General features: G+C 43.7%; 1 protein-coding gene across 1 annotated transcript in view; it reads right to left on the bottom strand.

Annotated features, from left to right (window-relative positions):
• The window catches only part of TERF1 (telomeric repeat binding factor 1), a 282827-nt gene that overhangs the window by 164981 nt on the left and 93105 nt on the right, over nt 1-24741 (bottom strand). Inside the window, exon 2 of the mRNA XM_069220352.1 lies at nt 21687-21782. Within this exon, the coding sequence (XP_069076453.1) occupies nt 21687-21782 (96 nt within the window). The remainder of the gene's footprint in view (nt 1-21686; nt 21783-24741) is intronic.

The raw sequence follows: 24741 nt of genomic DNA, 5'->3' as shown, positions 1-24741 counted from the left end.
TAATACGCATAGTAAGGTTGGGGGCAGAAGAGAGAGTTGCCTGGCAGTGTCAGTCACACCTTTTATTAAAGTTGAAGAGGAGGTGTCAATATGTGGAGTCAAGATTTTGATGAGGCGACAGATTCACACCACCCATAGGGTTGAGAAACAAACTCATAGCGTTGGCTCATGAGGGTCATTGAGGGCAGAGTTTAACGCAGCGTCCCCTGAAAGCTCAGTTTTGGTGGCCAGATATGGATGATCAAGTAGTGATGTGGATTAAAAGGTGCATCATATGTAAAGAGGGCAAGAAGAGATTGAAGGCAGGATCTAAATCGGTCACTGGACAGATTATTAAACCAGAGAAAACAATGGCAGAGTTATGCACTGAAAACAAGTTTGCAGCCGTGGTCAGTGATGTTTTTTCAAGGTGGTTATGTGTGGAATTGTTGACAGACATTATGACTGGTACCACCATCCGAATTTTAAAGAAAATATTTTTAGAAGAAGGTGTTCCGTCGATCAAGATGACCGATAATGGTACTTGATTGGTCTCAGTTGAGAGGAGTACATTTTTGACAAGTTGTGGCATTACACACCATTGCACTTCTCTCTACAACACTCAAGGGCATGGCATAGTTGGGAGAGCAAATAGACTTGTCAAAGGTATCATTCAAATGGCAAATGTCGGTGGTATGGATAGTGAGAGATCAGTGGAGGAGATGTTGTGGGCCTATCGCACAACTGCACAAGTGGATACTCAGATGTCAACTCTTGAGTTGATGAGAGGGAGAGTTCCTGGTACCAAATTAGTGCCTTCATGGATGAAAGATTGGGTGACAAGTGAAGGAAGGTGCAATCTGAATGGAGTGAAAAATGGAAAAACGCCTCCACCATCTATTAAAACAGGTGATTGGGTGGAAAAGAAATCAGGTAGAGTAGTAAGAGGTCTATCCAAATTTAGAGGTCCAAACAAAGGAAAACAAGTGCATCAATTTTATGTTCTTTTGGAGAATGGTGAACGATGGAATCTACACATAGTGGCATGATATTAGAGAGGAGGAGAATGTTCTGTAAATAACAAAGAGGGATGTAGAAGCTATTTGTTTATACAAGATCCTGAAACGGGAAGCAAAAGGGACATTATGGATTCCCAAATGATGAGGGAATCTACAATGTCAAATGATTCTGGTAGACACAAATCAGACAGTAGTGCAAGGATTCTCAGAACACCGGTTTACCTCAAAGACTGTTCAAAAGAACGTCTCTGTTACTGATATTTATGTGCTGTTGTGAGCTTACAGTATGCTTTATCAAATATGTTATTACTTTATAAGTTTATTACCATGCTGATGATTAAGGATAATTAATTTTTTTACTCTGTTTTGAATCTTTCTATTGCTATGAAATGTTGAAGGGAAGGAGGAGATTTATAAAGCTGATTAATGCAGCAACACCTCGTTCATACCTTTGCCATGGAATCGGACATTCCCAGATTCCATATGTAGTGTTTGAATGAGGGAACGTTCCATGACATATCAGCTGCCATTTGACCAGCCAGGGAACGTTCACTGACCTTCTCAACTTGGCAATAAAGTATTATCTTTAACTATACTTACCTTAATGTGTAATCTACATTTTCTTGTGTCTCTGTGAGTAATGCTGTGTAGAAGCAGGAATAATAAGGTTTCCACCTTAGGGTTCAAACAATCAAACAGCTAGGCTAAGATAGTCTGCAGCCCTGCTTATCAGCTCTGCAAATGTAGTGACTTCATGTTTTCACTGATTAGTGCCTGCTTTAGGAAAACACAAACAGACATTTTAGTGCACAATGATGGCAGTACAGCCGAAGAACACTAAACTATACTCCATTTAAGACCTAGAAAAATCAATGAAAGTTTAGACCTCAGACCTGTTGTGTCCCCAAATTCAACTCAGCAACATTTTTTCTTCCTAACAGTTTAACTGATGCATTTTCCTGACAATGAATTAGCTCAATCTGGTGGGTCCTTACTGATTTGGTCACTATCAGTAAGGATCCACCAGTTTTCCACCAGGGAATGCTAGGTCCCTGTGAAGGCTTTACATCTGTGGAAAGCTATGGGATGGCTTTTTGAGTTGGATTAAATTTTTCAAGGCATTTTTCTGTGGGAGCCTTAGGAAAGATATGAATGCTCAGATATGTTTCTAAAGTTTTTTGCTGCGTCTGACAGGAGTCTCAGGACACTTTTTACTGTCAGTCAAAAGAAGCATCACTGGTTGGAAAACTATGGGTATTCTTTGTCATACCACCCATGACTGGGTATGGGTAACTACATATGCAAGAGACTGATGTTATGATTAGGGCCCTTGGGGAAAAAAAAAAACTTAGGTTTATTTCTATATAACATGTATACTGTATGTTAAGCACTGCATTGCTCATGCCAGTGGCAGTAATGTTGTTGAGCACTATATGAATGATACAACAACCAATATCTGAGCTTAGCATGTTCACTTCATCTATAAATAGATATTATATGTTTGATTCACTTCATTATTTCTGAATTCGTCTTTGCAACAAGTAGAACAAGCAGTGCCAAAGCCACTGGGTCTGGCATTGGCCAGCTAGTGCGATGGGTACTTATTTTACTTGCTAACACATGCCATGAAAAAGGAATAAATGTAAAGAGCCAAGACATGGTGCTGATGTGTGCAATTATCTGTACACAACAAAGGTGCTATTAGCTTTGAAATACTGTTATCTTAGATTAATAGTAAGTTAATATTTAACCTTAATATTAAACAACTAGTAAGCCCGCAAGCAGGAGAGTAAAAATAAAAACAGGTTAAATAAGAACGGAAAGAGAAACAAATGTTGGTAAAGTTGTGGTCTACCAGTCATGGTACGATGTGCACTTGCGATAAAAAAAACAACAAAAAAAACCTTCACCCGTAGGGCAAAAATGACAATGGCTTAAGTGGGTTGACCTACTGCTCCATGCTGCGGAGGCAGGATCCGTGTGGGAAATATAGTAGAACAGAGTAATTACTGAAGTGGGATAACCCAGATCAACCCTACTTACGTATGTATGTTTTTTTTGTTAATGAATTTCTTTATTATAGGAGGCTGGCACAACAACTAAAGTGGTCTGTAGGCAAGCCTAGAAAAATAAAGTGTCATTTATGGGAAAAGAGAAATTTGCTCTGCTGAAGATCACATCTGGAAAGCTGAAGCAACCAATAAAGTGTCTAGTGGCAGAACCAAGCCAATATGACACAATGCTGGTTCCCCAAGCGTACCATCATCCTCCAAAGAAAAAGCTAAATCTTTCCGACAGAGCAGTACCTGAGGCAATCAATAATGACCATGACACTAACATCTCAGGACTCAGAAGCATCACAAAAACATTAAGAATACATCTGCTTTACAAAACAACTGCTTGCATTTTAGTAAAGGTCAGAAAGGAAGTCGGAATAAAAAGGCGTCACTTTATATCCTCCATCTTTTTCGGCATAGAGAAGTCTTAAAATTTTACAAAACTTCCTTTCAGATCATTGGAGCGACCACTGACCAAATGTCGATCTCACCTTAACTTGCCACGGTCCGCTTTCCAACTGCTTACTTTATAAAACTCTGGTATATTTGCTCATATTATTTTGTCAGTTCCTTTATAACTCAGTGAAGGAGCATGGCTTCCTGCTGCACGATATGAATATTCAATTGTTTTATTCTTTGAACGTTCACCTTTAATTTAGATTGAAGGGGCATAGCTCTGCTTATTTAACTTTCTCATTTGATGTAGCAGCACTGATTGTTTAGTCCCATTTCCATGCTCCATACCATTTCCTTTTGGTCACAGGCCAGGAAGGTCACTCCCCCTTGCAAGCCACGGCCCCAAGTAAATCCACTGAAATCTACCAGTCCACCTCTGCAGGTACTGAGAATGTAAGATGGTGTGTTCGTAGTGCGGGCCACCAAAGGCAAGTCCTCCCAGGATCACAGACATGGGAGCCGTCTTTTGTTCAAGCAGCTTGTGGCCATGGTCAGAGTCAGTGACGCACCCACTACCCTGAAGTACTGTACGAGTTCAACTCTGTCAGCCAGAACATCCATGAGTTCACGGTAACCTGCCTAAAGTTTCCTGATCTGCATACCCACTTGAGTGCCATATTAGTAACAAAAGCCAGTTTGTCTCTGTTATCCAGCGATGATTATTACCTGCTCGCATTTAGAGCATACGCATGAAATTAGGGATTGGACATGTGACAGTGACTTACACTTGGTATGTGTTTAAAAAAATAAAAAAATAAAAAAGTCTTGTAGTAAGTAAACAAGCTTCCTGTGCGTTTTATTCTGAGTGGTCAAAAACAACTAAAAAAAAAAACACAACCAACAAAAGGAAACGTTCAAGAAAACAAAATAACTCACTATCGCTACAGCTTACAGCTTTTGATACTTTGGTCAAACCTACCTCTGAGCTGTGTTATTTCTTTGGTAGCAAAACTAACTTGCGCAGGGATGCCACTGCTATGGAGCAAATAATCATGAGTGCCATTACCCCTGCTAAATCTATTATTTGTTTGGCATGGTATCAATTTGAGTTATGTTTACATTTCAGGCATTGGTAGCCATAAACCAATGCAAATCTGGTTGCCCTTTATGGCCCCTTCTTTTTAAGACTATTCGTACTCTTGTATTTTAACTGCAACTTTAGCATTGGTAGTCATTATATATCTGCATTGTGGTCTGGTTCTTATGGACTTGAAGGCTTAGTTAGACCTCTTCTAAAGAAGCCTTCTTTAGATGCTTCAAACCACTACAGCTATAGACAAATAACAATGCTGTCAGTCATAGGAACATTTGTAAAGATACAAGGGTCTTGCAAACTGAGGACCTCACAGGATAACACCTTTGATGAAGTTCAGCTTGTTTTCTGGTGTGAATGATTACTGTCAGATTTGTCCCATGTAAAGCAGAAAATGTTAGCAGTGTCAACAAATTGATCTTGTAGGATCTAGTAGCAGTGTTCGACACAGAACACCATTACATTCTGCTTGAAAGGCTGAGGGATCTGGGTAGGGGAGTTCATGTGAACATGTTTTAGTCATTATTGTATAATCACATTCAGAGAATCTCACCAGGTATCTGTAAATCAACGTTTTTTATTCAGAAACGTGAGTTTTTTTAGGGCACTCGCCTAGCCCCATATTTCTTAGGCACCTACGTACAGTCACTCACTGCACTGATTCGGTCAGGTGGTCTGTAATTTTAGATATGTAGATGACATGCCTCCTCAAAGTTAAAGATTGGGTGGCTACAAACAATTTTAGACAAACCCAAAATTCTGGTCTCCTGCGACAGTGGCTCACACTGGATAGATTGACTTTGGCCGGCAGACTGCAGCTGTCATCAAATAACATAATCTATTGTGAAAGGTCTGGGTATCAAATTAGACATGCCTCTGCTGCTGCTTCAGCTTGCAGTCTACATCTTTGGAAGCTTCATCAAATGTTTCACATACTATTACTGGAAGAAATATGCACTACTGTCTCAGTGTCGATTGGAGCTATTTTAACCATAACAACTTTTATGCAATTAAGGTCTTAAAGTAGCACTGCTTACATTTCAAGAGTACAGCTAACAAATGGAATGGATGTACATAGTTAGGCATGTGTACTTCTAACTTTACCAAAATGCATCACGTTGCATAAGTGGGAGACTTCACTCTGGATCCACAGAAGTTGATGTAACCAGTAAACAAAAGAGAAAACAAAAGTAACTTCCCCACCCCTCAGAGCACCCCATCTTTTTGATCGCAACCTGCAGTAGACTAAGCAAAGTCTGCACCTCCGCTCGCAATCCCTGCTTTTGGAATACTCTACTTGCAGAAAGGGGAACAGAGGCATCGTGTCCAGTTGGAGCTATTTTAGACTATTTGAGATCTGTCTAGTTAGGACTTACAAAATTGGAACTCAAACATCTTCAGGGCATTCAGAATCAATTTGAAATATTAGTAATTTCTGCTCCCCACTTTACCATATACGTCTTTCTACCATCTCAACTGCTTTGGCTTTGGACACTGCACTTTTAAAGAAATCAACCATGGCATGAAGAGATGAAAAAAATACTGAAAATGATATTAACCATCAGACACACACCCTTAATTAAGCTGTGCTCAGCTTCTGAAAGCTCGGCACAGAGTAGTCAGGCTTAACATACGAGGCAATGTGTTAAGTATTTGTACAACACTTAATTACAGTAACACAGTGAAGGACACCACAGAAAGGCTCCACACCAGTTTAGAAACAGAGAATATTTATCTGAGTAAAAGAAGACCAAAATGGCAAATATCCAATAGGTGAAAATAGCGCATAAAATGCGCCAACTGTGGTTACTTGGTTGTGCCTGACCGGGTCAAATTCAAGAGTTCAGGCCGACCGCAATAGAGCACAGACCAGATACAAGGACACACTTAGGCCGCTGAACACTGTACCCTGCGCGGTCTGCATGGCGTTGCCTTGCAAGGCTTCACGGAGGTTCCAGTGAGGACCACAGAGGACAGACACCCTTAGACCCACTTCCAAGGGTCCATGACTGGGGTGCTATCACTTGGCATGGCACTCACAGATGGCTGAGTTCAGGTGCAAGAGCAGGTTGGGTGGAACTCTTGTGTGGTCCTGAGATTTCAGAAAACTAGAGACCAGTAAGAAGGTTCTTGGAGTCACTCTGGGTTCTGAGTGGTATCTTTGACACTGGACACAATAATTTTGCTGCCATCGCTGGACTCTACTTGCTGTGCATGTAAGTCCAGATCTTTCAAACTACGCTTAGGAGCAAGTTTTTCCCTGGTGAAAGCCCTCTCCGCCATCCTCTCCTCGGCCAGGACTCTGTCAGCCTCAGCTCTTCTGTCCACTACAGTAAACTGGGCTGGCTGCAGCATCAAGCACCTCTCAGCTGTCTGACCTTGAGCTCCACAGGGGAAGGGATTTGGCAGGTGACAAGGCTCCTAAGAAAAGATCCATCAAGGGGCTCCCTATGCATGGGATCCCCTCTCTCTACTGGAGCCTCTGCCAAGTCATTTTTCTCCTGCTCCTCATCCTTCTCAGTACCACTGCCCTCTTGGGCCTCTGGTTTGGGATTCAGGAGATTCCAGGGCATTGGTTTCTTTATGATTCCAAAGGGGTCCTCTTCAGAGTTCTCCCCAGGGTCCTCTGCTGTTGCCTTACCTCCACCCACCCCCCCCCCGATAGCCACCTCAAAACAAATATAGGGCTTCCTGAAGATCCAGCCTTGTGGATCTCCTAGACGCCTTCAGCTCCCTCTGCTTGCAGAACTTTCTGCTCACGCCTAGTGCAATATGCTAGGAGATTGAGCTGCAGTATAGATCCCATTCTGCTAAGGCACCACAGATGCAACAAGATGAAGCAGGAGTAAATTTAGAAATCAAATGACCAATTGAGAGAAAAAGGAGAAACACATAATGGTTATAGATGTGGATAGAAGTAGACAAAATTACCGTAAGGAACTGCACAAACACTAGTCCTATTCTGATCACTGATTGTCAATGTTACAAATTAGGTCTCTAGTTGGCAGAGGGATGCAACCTGTCCAAGAAGGGACCACAATCCTAGTCAGGGTAAGTCAGATACACACCCTAAATTAACCTGCGCTCACCCTCGGGAAACTTGGCACAGAGCAGTCAGGTTTAACTTAAGAGGCAATGTGTAAAGTATTTGTGCAACACTTAATTACAGTGACACAATAAAAGACACCACAAAAGCACCTGTTTTGAACAATAGAGAATATTTACTGTAGTAAAACAAAAACAAAACTACAAAAATCTAATAAGTAGATCCTGAGATATGCAATTTTAAAGATGTAGGTGAAAACAGCACATAAAAACACAAATAGCCAACTGTGGTTATGTGTTTGTGCCGACTGGGACAAAGTCATCGGCTTAGGCCATAGTTGTGTTCAGAATCCCTATGGGAAAATGAATTTTCTTAGTCCCCGCTTGACGGATTACCCTGAAAGTTTCAAGAAAGTGAACTGACTGAAGCATAAGTTTTTTAAATTTTGTCAAGAATTGTCGAGTGGCGCCAAACTTTTTGCCAAAACAAAACGTCCTTCCTGTGGAAACTAGGTCCTAACTACCTACTGGCAATCGCCAGTAGGTAATATAAACTACCTACTGGCGTTTGCCAGTAGGTAGTTATAGTTAGGACCATGTTTCCATTGAAAAAGCTTTTTTTTTTACTTGCCTATATCTTTGGCGCCGTTTCATGAATCTTGACAACATTTTCCAAAAAAAGTGTTCCTAAGAATCTTGTTGTACATGGGAAGTTTTGGGATGATCCGTCAAGCAGGGGCCAAGAAAAAGGATGTGGTAAAAAAAAGTGTCTCTCATTATAATTACCTTAGGGATTTTAGACACAACTGCAGCCCAAACCCCTGGGCGGCATTACAGCAAATTTGGCAGAAAGGAGGCTCTTAGTCCAGAAAGAGTGCTTTTCGTTATTTCGTGCAAAAAGTGTGACGTATTTGAACGTCATCTTGATGGAATCGAAGTGGAAAACTGAAAGTATTTTTTACTGCGGATACTGCAGTAAATGAGGAAATTATGGAGCTTTGTAACAAATAAGTCTCCTAAGATGGCCACCAGAAAAAAAAAAAAAAAAAAAAAAAAAAATGTAGCACAAATATCACCGAAATGTAGCCCAAGTATTGCCCAATGACAGAAGCATGCAAAACAATTTCTTTTTTTTTGTTTTTGCAGTTTTAATAAGCAGACTTGACCCGAAGGTATTGACGTGCTTTACATGAGCATCCAGACACATTCATTTTGGTTTTAAGTACGGGGAGATTAAGTGATTTGCCCAGAATCACACGAGCTGACACCAAAACTCGAACCTGCTTTCCCAGCTGCAAAGTCTGCATCTCTGGCACTACCGCCACATCCTCTTCCCTAAGTGTAACAAATAATCGACTGATCAGCTGGAAAAAAAAATAATAAGATTGCAAATAATTTAGAAGTGCTTTGTTGCTATTTGAGAACTCAGAAAATATGTCCCCGTTTATTTTTTTTTAGAGCACTAACCATAATTTCTATGGGAATAAGACCCTCTCATTTTTAAAATCTCTAAAGGAAATGCTCTAGGTATTAGTTTTGATTACATCAAGATGATGTCACGCGTGCCACAGTTTTATAATAAATATAGAATGTTAGCAATCTAGTTGTCCATTAGAATACTGTGGGGAGACCAAAGTCAATGGCACAGACTTGGACAATTGAGGGCAGGGAGGAGGGTGCAGAGACAACAAGTTGACCATGCTTGACAGACAGGATGGGCACTGGCAGCACAACAGACCATGGAGGGCAGGGGCAACAAACTAATCACACAGGACAGGCAAGAGAGGCTGTGGAAATATAACAGACCATTGAGGGCAGAAGAAAGAGGCAGTGGCAGTACAACCACACAAGCCGACAGACCCAATTCAGGCAGTAGACTCCCAATGTTTTTAAGCCCAAAAGGGCTTCATTTTATCTGTCGCCTGCTTAAAATCTTTTTTTTTTTTCCAATGTAAGTCAATGGGGGAAATAAATTCCCCAGGTTTGTTTTTTTCAAAATCTCCCTCTTTACGGAGTTCAAAATGTTGTCAGGTATGGTACATTGGATCACGGAGGGTAGGAGGAAAGGGGCAGAGACATGGACAGGGGGCTGGAGGTGAGCAGGGGCACCAACTGACCTTAAAGGGCAAGTGACCAGGGTTGCAGTAGCACAATACACCACACAGGGCAAGCAGGATGGCAGTGCATCTCAACAGACCATGGAAAGGAATAGGGAGAGGACTGGGCCCTGCACATGGACAACAGAGAGCACAGTAGAAAGAGGCAAAAGCAGCAAGCTGGCCATACAGGACAGACAGGAGGGACAACTGCAGCATAACCGACCATGAAGGACAGGAGAGAGTATGCAGTGGCACAACACCTGACCAGATAAGGCAGGAGGGAGGGGATATGGGCCTGTACATAGAAAACAAAGGGCAGAGGGTAAGAGGGCAGGGCTGGAGCAGCAAGCTGCCCATGGAGGACAGAAGGGATGGGCACTGGAAGCACAACACACCATGGAGGGCAACAGTGAGACTATAATGGTATACACACACAACGGGGGGAAGGTGGGAAGGGGTCAGAGGCAGCAAGCTGACGACACATCTGTGGCAGCACAAAAGTCCATGCATGGCAAGCGGGAGGTTTAGGGGCAGTACAACGGTCATGGGGAGGCAAGAGGGAGGGGTAAGGGCACAAAGGACCATGGAGGACAGAGAGGCGGGGTGGGGGCTGGACACAGACAAGAGAAGGCAGTGGAAGGGGCTTCACAACAGACAATGCAGGGCTGGGTGGAGGAGCAGGTGCAGCACAGCAGAGCATGGAGGGCAGAAGGAGTGGCAGCAAAATGGACCATAGAAATAGGGGCATACAACTCGGACAGGGAAGGTGGAGGTGGCAGGGACAGGCAACAACCATTTGACCATGGTAGGCATGTGGGCGAGGCAGTGGCAGCTCAACAAAACGTTTAGTAGATAGGAGGGGCAGTGGCAGGTCCATGAAACATGGGGGGCAAATATGAGGTAGATGGGGCAAGCATACATACATCGGAGGACAGGGGAAAGGAGGGTAGGGGCAGCAAGCTATGCACAGAGGCTAAGCAGGAGGGCAACGAAGGGGCATAGAACTGGGCAACGGAGGGCAGGAGAAGTGGGCAGGGATTTCAAGCTAAATGGAGGGCAGTGGCATCCCAAAGAACCATGCAGGACGGAAAGGGCTGGTGAATGGACTTGGAGGTTAGGGAGGCTGTGGATGGGGCAGCAAGCTAACTGTTTAGGTCAGGCGGGAAGGGCAGTGGCAGAACAAAGCCACAGATAACTAATGAGGGATCAGGGACATGGACTTGGACAATGGATGGGAGGAGGAGGGGGGGGGGGGGGGGAGTAGGAACTGCAATGTTGGTGGAGGAGGGGAAACAATGCGGGCCAGGCCCTGCGTCCAACCCATCCCTGCAGTGCATTGCAATGAGCATCTTACTTAACATTCAAAAAAATATCTGCCTTTACTTAAATACAGCACACCATAAGGAACAGAACACATTTCAGCAGCAAACTGCCTTTATCAACCTGTATGTCGCCATTTTGTTGATCTTAAATAACCACATCATGTGATTACACCCCATGTGCCATACATCTTACATCATCATAGACATAGTAAACATTTCTAAACATATATGAGCTCACTTTATAACCATACTGCTTACATTTTGTAGTATCTGCCGTTCTCAATTCATGTGCACTTATAGTTGTTAAGCAGATTTTATGCAGCTTAATTAAACATTAACATGTATCATACATGGTATTTCATCCCTTACCGATGATGTGGACAGATCCAAAATACTGCTTTTGTGATAAATAAGCAGTAATAGCCCAATAGGGAGAGGAGGCACCTTTATGATGCAGCAATGACTGTATATTGTAGATAGAGAGTTGATATTTTGGATCCGTACACATCATTGTGCCGGCCAACCCCCTATAACCACCCAACCCTAAGTCACACACGGCCAAGGGTTGGCTTTCAGCAGCAGTTTACAATAAAGAACCCACTCGTCACACTCAGTACATGAGATGTTGTGTTAAAAAAAAGCAAGTGGAGGTTAAATTACTGTGAAATGAGCATCGTGCCAGAATGGATCCTGCCATGTGTATTAATCCAAGAAGAGGCCACCAATTTGTGCAAAATGTCTACCCGACTGGAATACTTTATATTGGCTAATTAGTAAGTGCTACCTCGTTGAGTAAATGTATGGTACATCTCCTACACTACAGATACGTAAAAGACACTGAGGAAATGTCTTCAGAGACCTTGTGTTTCTGTAACTTTGCCAATGTGAATATTCCTTGTGTGTCTTCTTCAGGATAACTTTGCATTGGGGACTGTGGGCAGAGCCACAGACGGAGATTGGGACATGCACAGCCAATCAAACAAAAAGAGCCATTGCCTCTAGTTGGAGGAGTGTTGCTGACTTGCATTAGTTAGAAGAGTTAAGATTTTAGTGACTATGGACAATTGCCCGCCATAGTGTCTCATTGCGCACCAGCATTCACCACCTAGCACATCTAATTCCTTTAATCTGAGATGATGCCCCTGGACTCCAAGTGACATTGTTAGTGTGCCCATAGTGGCACATGTTTTAGTCAGCACACTAACCTGGTTCATGCCTGTGCTGACGAAAAGCATGTTGGGGTCACCACGCGACTTCACGGAGGGAGAAGCACACACTAGTGCTGGCAGGCCCCTGAAAGATCTTCATGAATGTCATTAGCACCGCTGCTGCTGAAGAGCCGAGCCCATGTGTGTAGTGATCAGGCTCCCCAGGGTCCACAAGTAGAGAGGGGCCACCATCTTACATAGGGCACTGTAGTGACAGCAGTGGATATAAGCTTTCAATCAAGATAGAAAACGGACAACCAGCATGCTAGAACCAGAAAAGGGATGACGGTAGCAGTCTAATCAAGTAAGATGCAGCGTGATTGATAATGCTGTATCTCGTTTGCTGTGTGCTCGCAGCACGCCTGGCTAGTTTTGACGGTGCACTGGGGTGCTGCGGCGCACAGATTGGGAAACTCTCAGTTAGATTAACGGTACCCTGACCCCTTTTCTTTTCTTTGTTTCTTTTTTTTAGACTTGGCTGAAGCAGAGTCTCAAAATGGCTGCCAAAACATCCTGGTTAAAGTGTTGGCAGCCAATCAGATCTCTGCACGATATCAGTAGTATTTGCAAATTCATCGCGACCCTAGATATACCAATTTGGATTTCTTTTAATTTCTCCTAAACTACTGAACATATTTACACCACATAAAATAAGACTCATCTGCAAACCCAAAGCTAACTTTCTGCCAAATTGTGTGTAATTCTCTCCAGCGACTCGGGCTGCATGTACGTATAAAGAGTTTATGGGAATTAACATGGGAAATGCACTTTTTTGACCCCCTATCCCTCTTTCCTCAACCCCCGCTTGAAGGATCACCCCAAAACTTCCCATGCATAACAAGATTTTAGAAAGCACCTTTTCTGGAAAATCTTGTGAAGATTGGTCAAATGGTGCTAAACATATAGGCAAGTCAAAAAACGCAATTACTATGGAAACTATGGCATCCTACTGGGGTGCCCACCCCATGACATAGCGGTTTGCTTTGACAGCTCCCACCAAGTCAGAGGAAACACTTCACTTTCTGCAAGTGAGAGCTGTCAAAAAGCTCTAACTTGCACAAAGTGAAGTTTTCATCTATTTCCCTGCATGCAGCTCCCTACTTGTGGGAGCAATGCTGGCTCCCACAGGACATGGGAAGCTGGTTAGGATTGCAGGAGCTTTGAACCATGAAGGGATAGAAGAGGGATTGTCATTGCAATGGTCTCTCCATACAATGGCTTCAAAGAGTCAGACTAGCAAGAAGTTTGGTACAAATGTTATAGTTACATTTGGGTGCAGAGCAGAACAGAGTTACTTCTGGCCTAATGGTCAAGGTCTTGTGCGGAAACTCAGCAGGTTAAAGGTTCAAATCCTAGTATTGCTTGGCAGTGTGTCTGTTTATTTTCTAGGGTTTTGACTGTTAAACATTCCTAGTGATGGAACATTGAAGACTTTTCACCCTCAAAATATGTGGGTTTAATGTCATAGCTAAGCCTGGACACTGCAAAGTAAGGAGTCACTTCTAGCTGAGCGGTTTAGGTTTCAGACATGCACACTAAAGGTTAAGGGTTCTAGTCTAGGTGAGTAGTCTGTGGTCATTTATTGCTTTAGTTTCTTTTCAACTACAAATATTTCAAGTTACATACCGAAAGGTGATCTCTCTCTTTTTAATTGACAAAAACATGTTTCTTTTCAATTTGTATGGAAATATCTTATTCTAAGTAGATCATTCATCAGAGAGTCTCTCTCTTATATATATATATATATATATATATGTAAGTGGTTATAGAGGGCTGGCCACAGGCCAGGCCCTGCTGCCAACCGCCACCACACATGGCCGCAGGCCGTGCACAGCAGAGGTTGGATTAATGCATAATAATGAATATTAATATACGTTTAAAAAACAAAAAAAAAGACATAGCAATTCACTGACAAAAAACAAAGGTTACAGGGACATTATAATTAGGAAATAGAATTTTTTAAAAAACATAGAAATTCACTTACAAAAATAAAGGTTACAGGGACGTTATAGTTATGCTTACATTTTTAGCGCACAAAACCATAGAAATTCATTTGTTATAGCTAGAGTTATCTCAAGTAACTATAACTCGTGCCATAAGATGGCTATTACTCTCACCATGCACTGCTAATTACCTCACAAACAACGGCACTCATGACATCTTTCATAACATCATTGATAATATCAATATAATATTTGCAGTAAAAATGTTGATGAAAAAAAAATGGCGCATAGCAGGGGCACGAGCTATAGTTACATTAGGGCACAAGTTATACCTAACTTGAGAGAACTCTAACTACAGCAGTGATTCTGAGGAAGAAGATGATGACAGTCGTACCTTCACAAGCACAGGGTGTGCAGCGGGACAACAGCAGCAGGTTAGACCAGCCCAGAGAGCAGGAACGTGCAATGGCAAGCATAGATGGAGTGCTCCCCAAGCAGCCTCCCTATTTAGTTCAGCCCCAAATTCCACCTTTCACTGGCAATGCTGGATGTAAAGTGATACGACAAACTTTTTACCACCTGACTATGTCCATCTCTTTTTGGATGTTGACTTCCTTGAGCAAAATGTGCAGCAAACAAATTTGCACGGCAAACAATTTCTGAGGGTGCATGGAGGCATTCTAGGGCCACCTTCTAGGGCACGCCAGTGGACACTCACTTTGCTGGAGGTGTTGAAAATATTTTTGGGCATTTTGCTCAAAATGGTGTTAGTGCAGAAACCAACCTTTCAATCCTACTGGTCTACTCGCACGGTTTGGGCAAGCCTCATCTTCGCACCGTACATGAGCAGATATCCAGACAGGTTGTTCAAAATATGGCCTGTTGAGTAACATTTTGGCTGCCAGGGGTTCAGAGAGTTAGACTCCTGGAAAGATTATAACTGTTGATGAGTCCTTGATCCTGTACAAAGGGGGGTTACTCTTCGGGCAGTACACTGCAAACAAAAGAGCTTACTATGGTATCAAGCTGTCCATGCTGTGGGATAGCTCTACTGGCTATGTGTACAACTTGAGAGGGTATAGAAGGAAGACGTGCTACGGGTCACAGGAAAGATTTATGGGAGCTTGTCCAGCCACTCCTTTACAAAGGTTATGAACATAATTTAGACAGTTTTTATACAGGAGTAGAGCTGTTCAGTGAGCTCTACAAAGCTGGCACTGTGACCTGCGGTACAGTTCATTGTCACAGCAAAGGATTCCCGCAGGAGTTTGCTTGCAAGGAGCTCCAAAAATCCCAAAACACTGTGTTGCATTCCAACGAACTGCTAGCAGTGAAGTTCTCGGATGGGTGTGATGTGTACGTGCTCACTACAATTCATATTGAGAGCTCTTCCCCATCACGGGTTGGCGTCAGATGGACAAAGTTCACAAGTATTCTTGATTACAACATGTACATGGGCAGAGTGGACAAGAACGACCATGTTCTTCAGCCATAATTGTCGTAAAACTTGCACTTGGTACAAGCAACTGTTTACCCACCTGATCCAGATGACAACATACAATGTGTATGTTGTTTATCGTCAGACAACCACAGAAAGATTAATGTCTTTCCTTGACTTTCAGTCATCTGTGACTGAACGTCTCACTGCTGATACAGAAGCAGCAACCTCAACTTCATATTTTCTGGGGGAGGTGATAAGGCTGCAGGCCCAACACTTTCCTGATTGCACTCCTCAAACACGCAAAAAGGATCGACCATGTCACCATTGTAAAGTGTGCTCGAAGCAGGGAAAGAGGAAGGAGAGTCTTGTTTACTGTCCGCAGTGCCCATCTCAGCCAGGCCTGTTTTTCCTACTTGCTTTATATGGTGTCATACTAAAGTGAACTTCTGGGAAATTGACTGAGGTGGAGCTGCTGTTAGGTAAATCTTTCAATGGCTGTGCCTGGATACCCACCGTCCATTGGCCACTACTTTGTTAGGCAAGCAGCCACAGAATTTTAGTTCCTCTACTTCAGAAAATCATGGACTTCATTATGGCCTGCTCAACACATTTATCCGCCATCAGAACGTGGGAAGTGTTCTGTTCCCCAGCTGACAAGTACATTATAGTCCCCACACTGCACATACTGGGGGACAGAACATATGCCACATTGTCAAGACATACCCTGTGAGGCAAAATGTTAAATACATGACTGGAATTTAAAGTGCTTATTAGAAACATATGTATGCTACACAAGGACCACACTTATTGCCCAAGAGAACCAGAGTAAGTGTAAAGACAAATGTCCTGTGGAGCGTATTCACCAACATTTCTACTCGCTTTGAAAGTGTGCAAACTAAATTAATAACTTGTATCATAACCAATGTTATTGAAAAGTGGTACAGGACGCAATATCTTGTATGAGGGTTGTTTTCACATCTTTAGTTTAAGATGTGAAAACAATCAACATTCAAGATATTTTGTCCTGTATCCTTTTTGCTATGATACAAGTAAGCAAGTGAGTTTTCACACTTTCAAAGCAAAAGTGAAAGTAACTGTGAAGGAGTCCCACAGGACCTGTGTTTGGTTTTTCAAGTTAGAGAACTAAGGCAGAATTTCCCAGCATGCCTGCCTTAGTTTAAACTGTAGATATGCTCGCTCAGTTCGAGGAAAAGGCCTAGCAAGGCAAACTTAGACACCCCAACTTGCATCCACGCACTGGAAGGAGTTTGATTTAGCACTGATGGTGCATGAAATCATTTTTTTCTTGAGCTTCAAGTAGCTAGGGACGGAAGGCATTAGTATAGGTTCACTCGCCAATTATAAAGGATTAGTCATGACTCTGATATGGACAAAAACTTGAACGGGTAAGAAAAGCTTACAGCAGGTCTGCTTTCCCAGGGATATTTCATAGATAGAAGGCAGATAGTAAAGGTAGTACAGATACACATGCTGTGACTTTATCTTCACCTATTGATTCAAACCTATGGATTCAAACCCATTGGTGCTGCACTTGCCCTGAATTACTATGACACGGATGGGTCAATGTTTGGCCTGCTTGTCATGTTCATCATCCATCAGAACATAGTAGATGTTCAGTTTGCTGTTTGTTAAGTGTATTACTGTCAGAGAACTGGACATAACCGTAGATGGGACATATGCTACGGTCTCACAGACTAACTGTGTGTGGAAAAACTACTGTTCTTCATAACTTACAAAGTTCTCTTTAGGGAACTTTGTGAAAATTCACCAGCATGTCTGCTTTAGTTTCAACAGTAGATATGCTCTCTCAGTTTGAGGAATATGTCTCGCAAGGCATCTACGGACACCCCCAACTTGCATCCACAAACTGGAAATAGTTGGATTTAGCACAGGGAGTGAGCTAAAGGCACATGAAAGACATGTCTTTCTGAGCCTCAAGTGGTGGTCATGGGAGACATAGTAAAGGTTCACTACACATGCGTTTGGTACTGTTCAGGTAGAAAGAGGCGGTTACAGGTGGTAAAACCTAGTCAAACTTATTCCACCTTGTGGTGTATGAATGTGATAGGCCCTTGTCGTCTGGAGGCAGTAAGTTGATCTGAGTGCACTGATCGGTTAGATTGCACCCGTGACCAGCAGTATGAAACTCTTGTGTGTGTGGTGCATGAATGGCCATAAAGTGATTGGTGTTGTGAAGTGTCTTTATGTCTCACCTTCAGAAGGCTTGGTTTTAACAGTCAATACTTTGATAAGTATTTATGCTTTGAAACCAGAATTTCTGGTGGTGCTAAAACCAAAACAGTGTAAGTGGTGGATCAACGTTAACAAATTAGTACCAGATTTATATCTCTGATGGTAAGATGGCCCTTACTAAGAACGCTTTGTTTTCTTTTTTGTCATTATGAGTAACTGTGGATTTTGCGCCCTAGCTCAGCCGGCACCAAGGCAAACTTGCACATTTTTAAATACTAACCTACCAGGGGCATTCTGGGGTGCATACTTGCGTGGTTCTCACCAGTGGAGTTTACTCAGAATCCCCGGAAAGCTCAAACTTTGCCTACAAATACAAAAAAATAAAAATAAATCATTTTCCTTGCATTTCCATGAGGAAAAGTCCTAGAATCTGCAGGAAGCCACAAATTTGCTCCCACCAAGTGTAACCTCAAGTTTCCGAAGGAAAACTGTACCTCACTTATGTGGGTGCGCAAAGTGCCCGCTACAGGGAAGAGCCTAAAACATATTGTGGAGACATCCAAATTATCTATCACAAAACAACCAGGTTTTGTAAGGGGGCACCTGTGTTTTTTTGTTCCTGGGCTCAGCAGCCACATATGGAAACCTATCAAACCCAGACATTTCCGACAGCTAGACACCCGGGGAGTCCAGGGAGGTGTGGCTTACGTGGATTCCCCAATGTTTTCTTACCCAGAATAAACTGCAAGGGTGAAACATTGAATAAAAGACTATTTTTCCTTGCATTTCTGTGATGTAAACTACATGAATGTGCACAGATCCACAAAATTCCCACCACCCAGCGTTCCCTCACTTGTCCTAAAAAATGCTACCCCAGGCCTGCGCCTAGTGCCTAGTTTCTGTTGGCTTTAGGACACTGGGCACTTTACCACTGCTAACCAGCATTAAAGTGCATGTGCTCTCTCCCTAAAACATGGTAACTTTGGCTCATACCCAACTGGCATATTTAATTTATTTATAAGTCCCTAGTAAAGTCCACTAAATGCACCCAGGGCCTGTAAATTAAATGCTACTACTGGGCCTGCAGTACTGATTGTAGCACCCACATAAGTAGCCCCTTAACCATGTCTCAGGTCTTCCATTGCTAGGCCTGTGTGTGTAGTTTCACTGCCACTTTGCCTTGGCATTTAAAAAGTACTTACCAGGCTTTAAATTCCCCTTTTCGTACACATAAGGCGCACGTAAGGTAGCCTCTAGGTAACCCATAGGGCAGGGTGCTATGTAAGTAAAAGGCAGGACATGTACTTATACGTTTTACATGTCCTGGTAGTGAAAAACTCCCAAAGTCGTTTTTCACTACTGTGAAGCCTGCTCCTCTCATTAGCCATCATTAGAGATTCCCTCTATGCTTTTAAATGGTAATTTCTGATCTGAAAGGAATAGATTTGTTATATTTGGTATGGCTGGAATGGTAGTAAGAAATCCTACTTACTGGTGAAGTTGTATTTTACATTACTATTTCAGAAATGCCACTTTTAGAAAGTAGGCCTTCCTCTGCACTTACTGTCATCTGTGCCTTACAGCCTGTCTCCAATCCACGTCTGGTCTGTGCTGGTTGACCGCTCCCTTTGTACATTCCATCCAGCCAGCCATAAACACAGGACACTCAGCTGTATCTGCATTCATCTGCATATAGATGGGTTTCCCTGTGCAGGAAGGCCGGAGGAGCTCTCTTTTACACTTCAAAGGCCAGTGGCCTGCCCTCACACAAAGGACTGATAACTGCCCCCACAGGGCTCCTGAGAGACTGGGCTGGGTTGAAAGGAGGAGCTTGTGCACTTCTAAACCAGTCTTTGAAGTTTACCCCACTTCAAAGGCTCTTTGTGCATATATACTGGGTCAGTGATCCCACCAAATCAGACACTTCTGGACCTACAACTGGACTCTGTCAGAGGGACCGCATGGCTGCCCAAGGAACTCACCTGGACTGCTTTGCTGGAAGGACTGCTGGCCTACTTGTTGCCCCGCTGCCTACTGGCCCCTGACTCTGCTAAAAGGACTCCGACTCTGTCCGCAAGTGCTCCCCAAGGACTTGGATTGAGCTTGCCTCCTGTTCCCAAGTTTCAGGGACATCAAAGACTTGAACCATCTGCACCTGGACTCTACAAGCTGTGAGTCTGCCCTAAATTGGAAGTGGGCCTAAGGGGCCTTTACCTTCTGTGGTGTACATTTGAACTGCCGTGAAGCAATGCAAAGCCTCGCTGTGCAGCTGCCAGCCTCACCAGACTCAACACCGGGCAGAGCAAAGCCTCATTGCGCAGTTGCCAGCCCATCGGATCTGATGCACAGCAACACCAAGCCCTGCAAAGCCTTGCCACACTGCTCCCCAGGATCGATACAAAGCGACACCAAGCCCTGCAAAGCCTTGGCGTACAGCTCCACAGTATTAACGCAAAGCAACAGCAAGTCCCGAAAAGCTTTGTTGCATAGCTCCCCCGTTCAATGCAAATCGGAGCCTCACATAGCCTCGTCGCACAGCTTCTCAGAACTGACACCAGATGACACGAAGCCTCACAGAGCCACTCCGCGTAGACCGCGCACAAGCACTTAAGATAGTGTGTTCAACTGGCCCAAGTGAGTCCCTGTAGCCAGCCTGTGCTCCATCACGGTCGGCTGGAACTTGTGACTTTGTCCCGGTCCAGCGCGACCAGATAACCACAGCTAGCGATTTGCGCTTCCATGTGCTATTTTCACGTAAATATTTCCAATTGCATATCTCAGGATCTACTTATTGGATTTTTGTCATCTTGGTCTTACTTGATTCAGATAAATATTATCTATTTTTCTAAACTGGTTTGGAGTACTTTTGTGGTATTTTCACTGTGTTATTGTATGAGTCATTGCACAAATACTTTACACATTGCCTTTTAAGTTAAGCCTGCCTGCGCCAAGCTACCAGAGGGTGAGCACAGGATAATTTAGGTTGTGTAGTGACTTACTCTGACTAGGATTGTGGTCTCTACTTGGACAAGGGTGTATACCTCTGTCAACTAGAGACCCAATTTCTAGCAGCATGGATACCTTATGTGGAAATAAAAAAATGTTACGGAGCCCTAAGACTGAACTACCCCAAACAGCCAAAAAATGGCTCAGCACTGGGGTGGGGGGAGGGGCAGCAGCTAAGAGGTTAATGAAGGTTCCAAGGCACCATGTAGACATTTCAACACCAGAATCATACAGTTATCAATGTGTAAGATGCAGAAGAAATGTGAGGATTCTTTCATATCGTTTCTGACTCTGAAATGGGGTTTAATTACGCGTTTTATCCTGCAAACATTTTGGGTGAATGTTAGAGAAAAGTGAATCCGTCAGCCTCCAAAAGCTAAAAATAAATAAATAAAAGAACACACATTAGGTTGCATATGTTCAGGAGCCCATGGTCAGCCCGTTGCTTTCATTGCTTGCAGATCGCCCCTCTATTTAAGCTCTGGGATTGCAAAGACTAAAGATACCTCTATAGAAAACTACGAAATAAGTCTACTTCTCATTGCTACAACAGCCAAAGGGCAAACAGTCTAATTCATGTTTCGCTTTAAAGGCATCAGCCAATTTTAATTTAACTCAGGTTCTATGGGTTAAAACGTCCCAAAATATGTATAAATGGATTCCTGTGCTGTGTCTCGGCAGAATACCACGATTGCTTCAATAAAGAATAGAAACACAACATTTAACATTACATTGCAAAACCAAACATTAAAGAACAAGAGAGGTAGTGCTGCCCCGCGTTTCTGTTGGGCTCCCCCAGCCACACACGACACTTTTAAACGCATTCTTCAAGGTAGCTAAAACACATAGAAAATGCATGAATACCAAGATTTCGGCCTTCAGCAATGCGTGACAAAAACTGGCACAGGCGGACGGCTTTCAGCTGTTGACATTCTAATGTATGTACTCCTTGAAGAAGACCTGAAACACAATAAGCGAGAAAAAATATCAAATTTAATTCAACAGTGCCACTGTCAGGTCACCAGAGAAATATGCGCTTCCTGATTTAGTGATACTTCGGCTAGGGTTTTAAAAAGGCAGAGATTCCGAACACTGATTACCATATGGACGCAGGGAACTGCTCCTTCTATATCGTTTCTTACTTATCTTATCTCTCCACAGAACACTGCTGGTGCCTCGTACATAATGGGATCATGTCAGAATACCCGGTTCGTCCCTGTGATAGAGCACGCGCTGGCAATTCCCAAAGGCCTGGGTCATTATTGAAAGTGCAGCTTCAGTCACTGATGAATTCAGGCACTCAAGGGTTCATTATGCATGCACTCGGTCTCTCATCCTTGCACCCAAAATGCATTCATCCACTCACCCAATGACCCATTCTTGTGTTTACCCACTGCCCCCAACTGCAATAAAACAGTCAAATAACCTCAACAAGCATGCCAAAGACAAATTAAAATAACAAAAGCAGAAAATAAAAAAAAATCATAAGTTTAGGTGCGTGCCCGCCAGAACTTGGCGGGCTCAGATTTGCAAAACAAATACAAAAATAGTTATAGCATAGAGTGGTCGCCTTGCAATTGTATTATGTATAGTGTATTGTTGTTTCCAGGTTCCAACACAGCGGACGTTTAGAAGAAACAGGCTAGCCATCTTAGGTGGTAAAAAGAATGACTCACTATGCAGAATATAAGATGCTCAGTCAGTAAACATAGCACTGGGTGGCAATCTTCAAATGCAAAAGCGTATGCTCTATCATTCTTGCATTGATCTATGACATTACAACGCATCTCTTAACCACACGTCTTTTACACGCAGGGTTTACCACATTTGGTAAGTCTAGTTAAGGTGACTATGTCCTATACCCATGTAATACATACAATGTTAATATTAAATGTTTGTTTTTGGGAGGAAACCGCGCAATTCCCTCCTTTTTTTTAATGTACTCCTAACCTTCCTTTAAGGCTACCCATCCCTAAACCCTAGAATTACCCATAACTCCACTCACATCTACCCATCCCTAGACCCTAAATTTAACACTTAATTTAATAACTTTTTTTGGAGGGACCCCAAGCCCATCCCCCCTCAGTTTTTTTATTTACGCCTAGCCCTCCTTTATCACTACTCATTCCTAAACCCTAAAGGTACCCCCACCTTCCTTTAAAACTGTGTGAGAAAGTAGCCTCTTTCTAGCCTTGTTACCCCCACTTTTGGCCTGTTTGTGAGTATATGTCAGGGTGTTTTCACTGTCTCACTGGGATCCTGCTAGCCAGGGCCCAGTGTTCATAGTGAAAACCCTATGTTGTAAGTGTGGTTGTTATGTGTCACTGGGATCCTGTTAGCCAGGACCCCAGTGCTCATAAGTTTGTGGCCTATAAGTATGTGTTCCCTGTGTGATGCCTAACTGTCTCACTAAGGCTCTGCTAACCAGAACCTCATTGGTTATGCTCTCTCTGCTTTCCAAATTGTCACTAACAGGCTAGTGACCAATTTCACCAATTCCCATTGGCATACTGGTACACCCATATAATTCCCTAGTATATGGTACTGAGGTACCCAGGGTATTGGGGTACCAGGAGATCCCTATGGGCTGCAGCATTTATTTTGCCACCCATAGGGAGATCTGACAATTCTTACACAGGCCTGCCAGTGCAGCCTGACTGAAATATCGTCCACGTTATTTCACAGCCATTTACCACTGCACTTAAGTCACCTGGTGAAGGTTGGGTGCAAAGTTACTTAGTGTGTGGGCACCCTGGCACTAGCCAAGGTGCCCCCACATCGTTCAGGGCAAATTCCCCGGACTTTGTGAGTGCGGGGACACCATTACACGCGTGCACTATACATAGGTCACTACCTATGTATAGCGTCACAATGGTAACTCCGAACATGGCCATGTAAGATGTCTAAGATCATGGAACTGTCACCCCAATGCCATTCTGGCATTGGGGAGACAATTCCATGATCCCCCGGGTCTCTAGCACAGAACCCGGGTACTGCCAATCTGCCTTTTCAGGGTTTACACTGCAGCTGCTGCTGCTGCTGTCAACCCCTCGGACAGGTCTCTGCCCCCCTGGGGTCCAGGCAGCCCTGGCCCAGGAAGGCAGAACAAAGGATTTCCTCTGAGAGAGGGTGTGACACCCTCTCCCTTTGGAAATAGGTGTGAAGGCTGGGGAGGAGTAGCCTCCCCCAGCCTCTGGAAATGCTTTGATGGGCACAGATGCTGTCCATCTCTGCATAAGCCAGTCTACACCGGTTTAGGGATTCCCCCAGCCCTGCTCTGGCGCGAAACTGGACAAAGGAAAGGGGAGTGACCACTCCCCTGACCTGCACCTCCCAGGGGAGGTGCCCAGAGCTCCTCCAGTGTGCCCCAGACCTCTGCCATCTTGGAAACAGAGGTGTTGCTGGCACACTGGACTGCTCCGAGTGGCCAGTGCCATCAGGTGACATCAGAGACTCCTTCTGATAGGCTCTTACCTTTCTTCCTAGCCTATCCTCCTTCCTAGGTAGCCAAACCTCCTTTTCTGGCTATTTAGGGTCTCTGCTTTGGGGAATTCTTCAGATACCGAATGCAAGAGCTCACCAGAGTTCCTCTGCATCTCCCTCTTTACCTTCTGCCAAAGGATCGACCGCTGATTGGTCAGGACGCCTGAAAAACCGCAACAAGGTACCAAAGACGACTACTGCAACCTTGTATCGCTTCATCCTGCCGGCTTTCTCGACTGTTTCCTGGTGGTGCATGCTCTAGGGGTAGCCTGCCTCCTTCTTGCACCAGGAGCTCTGAAGAAATATCCTGTGGGTCGACGGAATCTTCCCCCCCTGCAACCGCAGGCAACAAAAGACTGCATCACCGGTCCTCTGGGTCCCCTCTAAGCACAACGAGCGTGGTCCCTGGAACTCAGCAACTCTGTCCAAGTGGCTC

Source organism: Pleurodeles waltl, chromosome 2_2, assembly GCF_031143425.1.
Source record: "Pleurodeles waltl isolate 20211129_DDA chromosome 2_2, aPleWal1.hap1.20221129, whole genome shotgun sequence".
In the NCBI taxonomy this organism is placed as follows: Eukaryota; Metazoa; Chordata; class Amphibia; order Caudata; family Salamandridae; genus Pleurodeles; species Pleurodeles waltl.
This window is presented reverse-complemented; position numbering and strand designations above follow the sequence as displayed.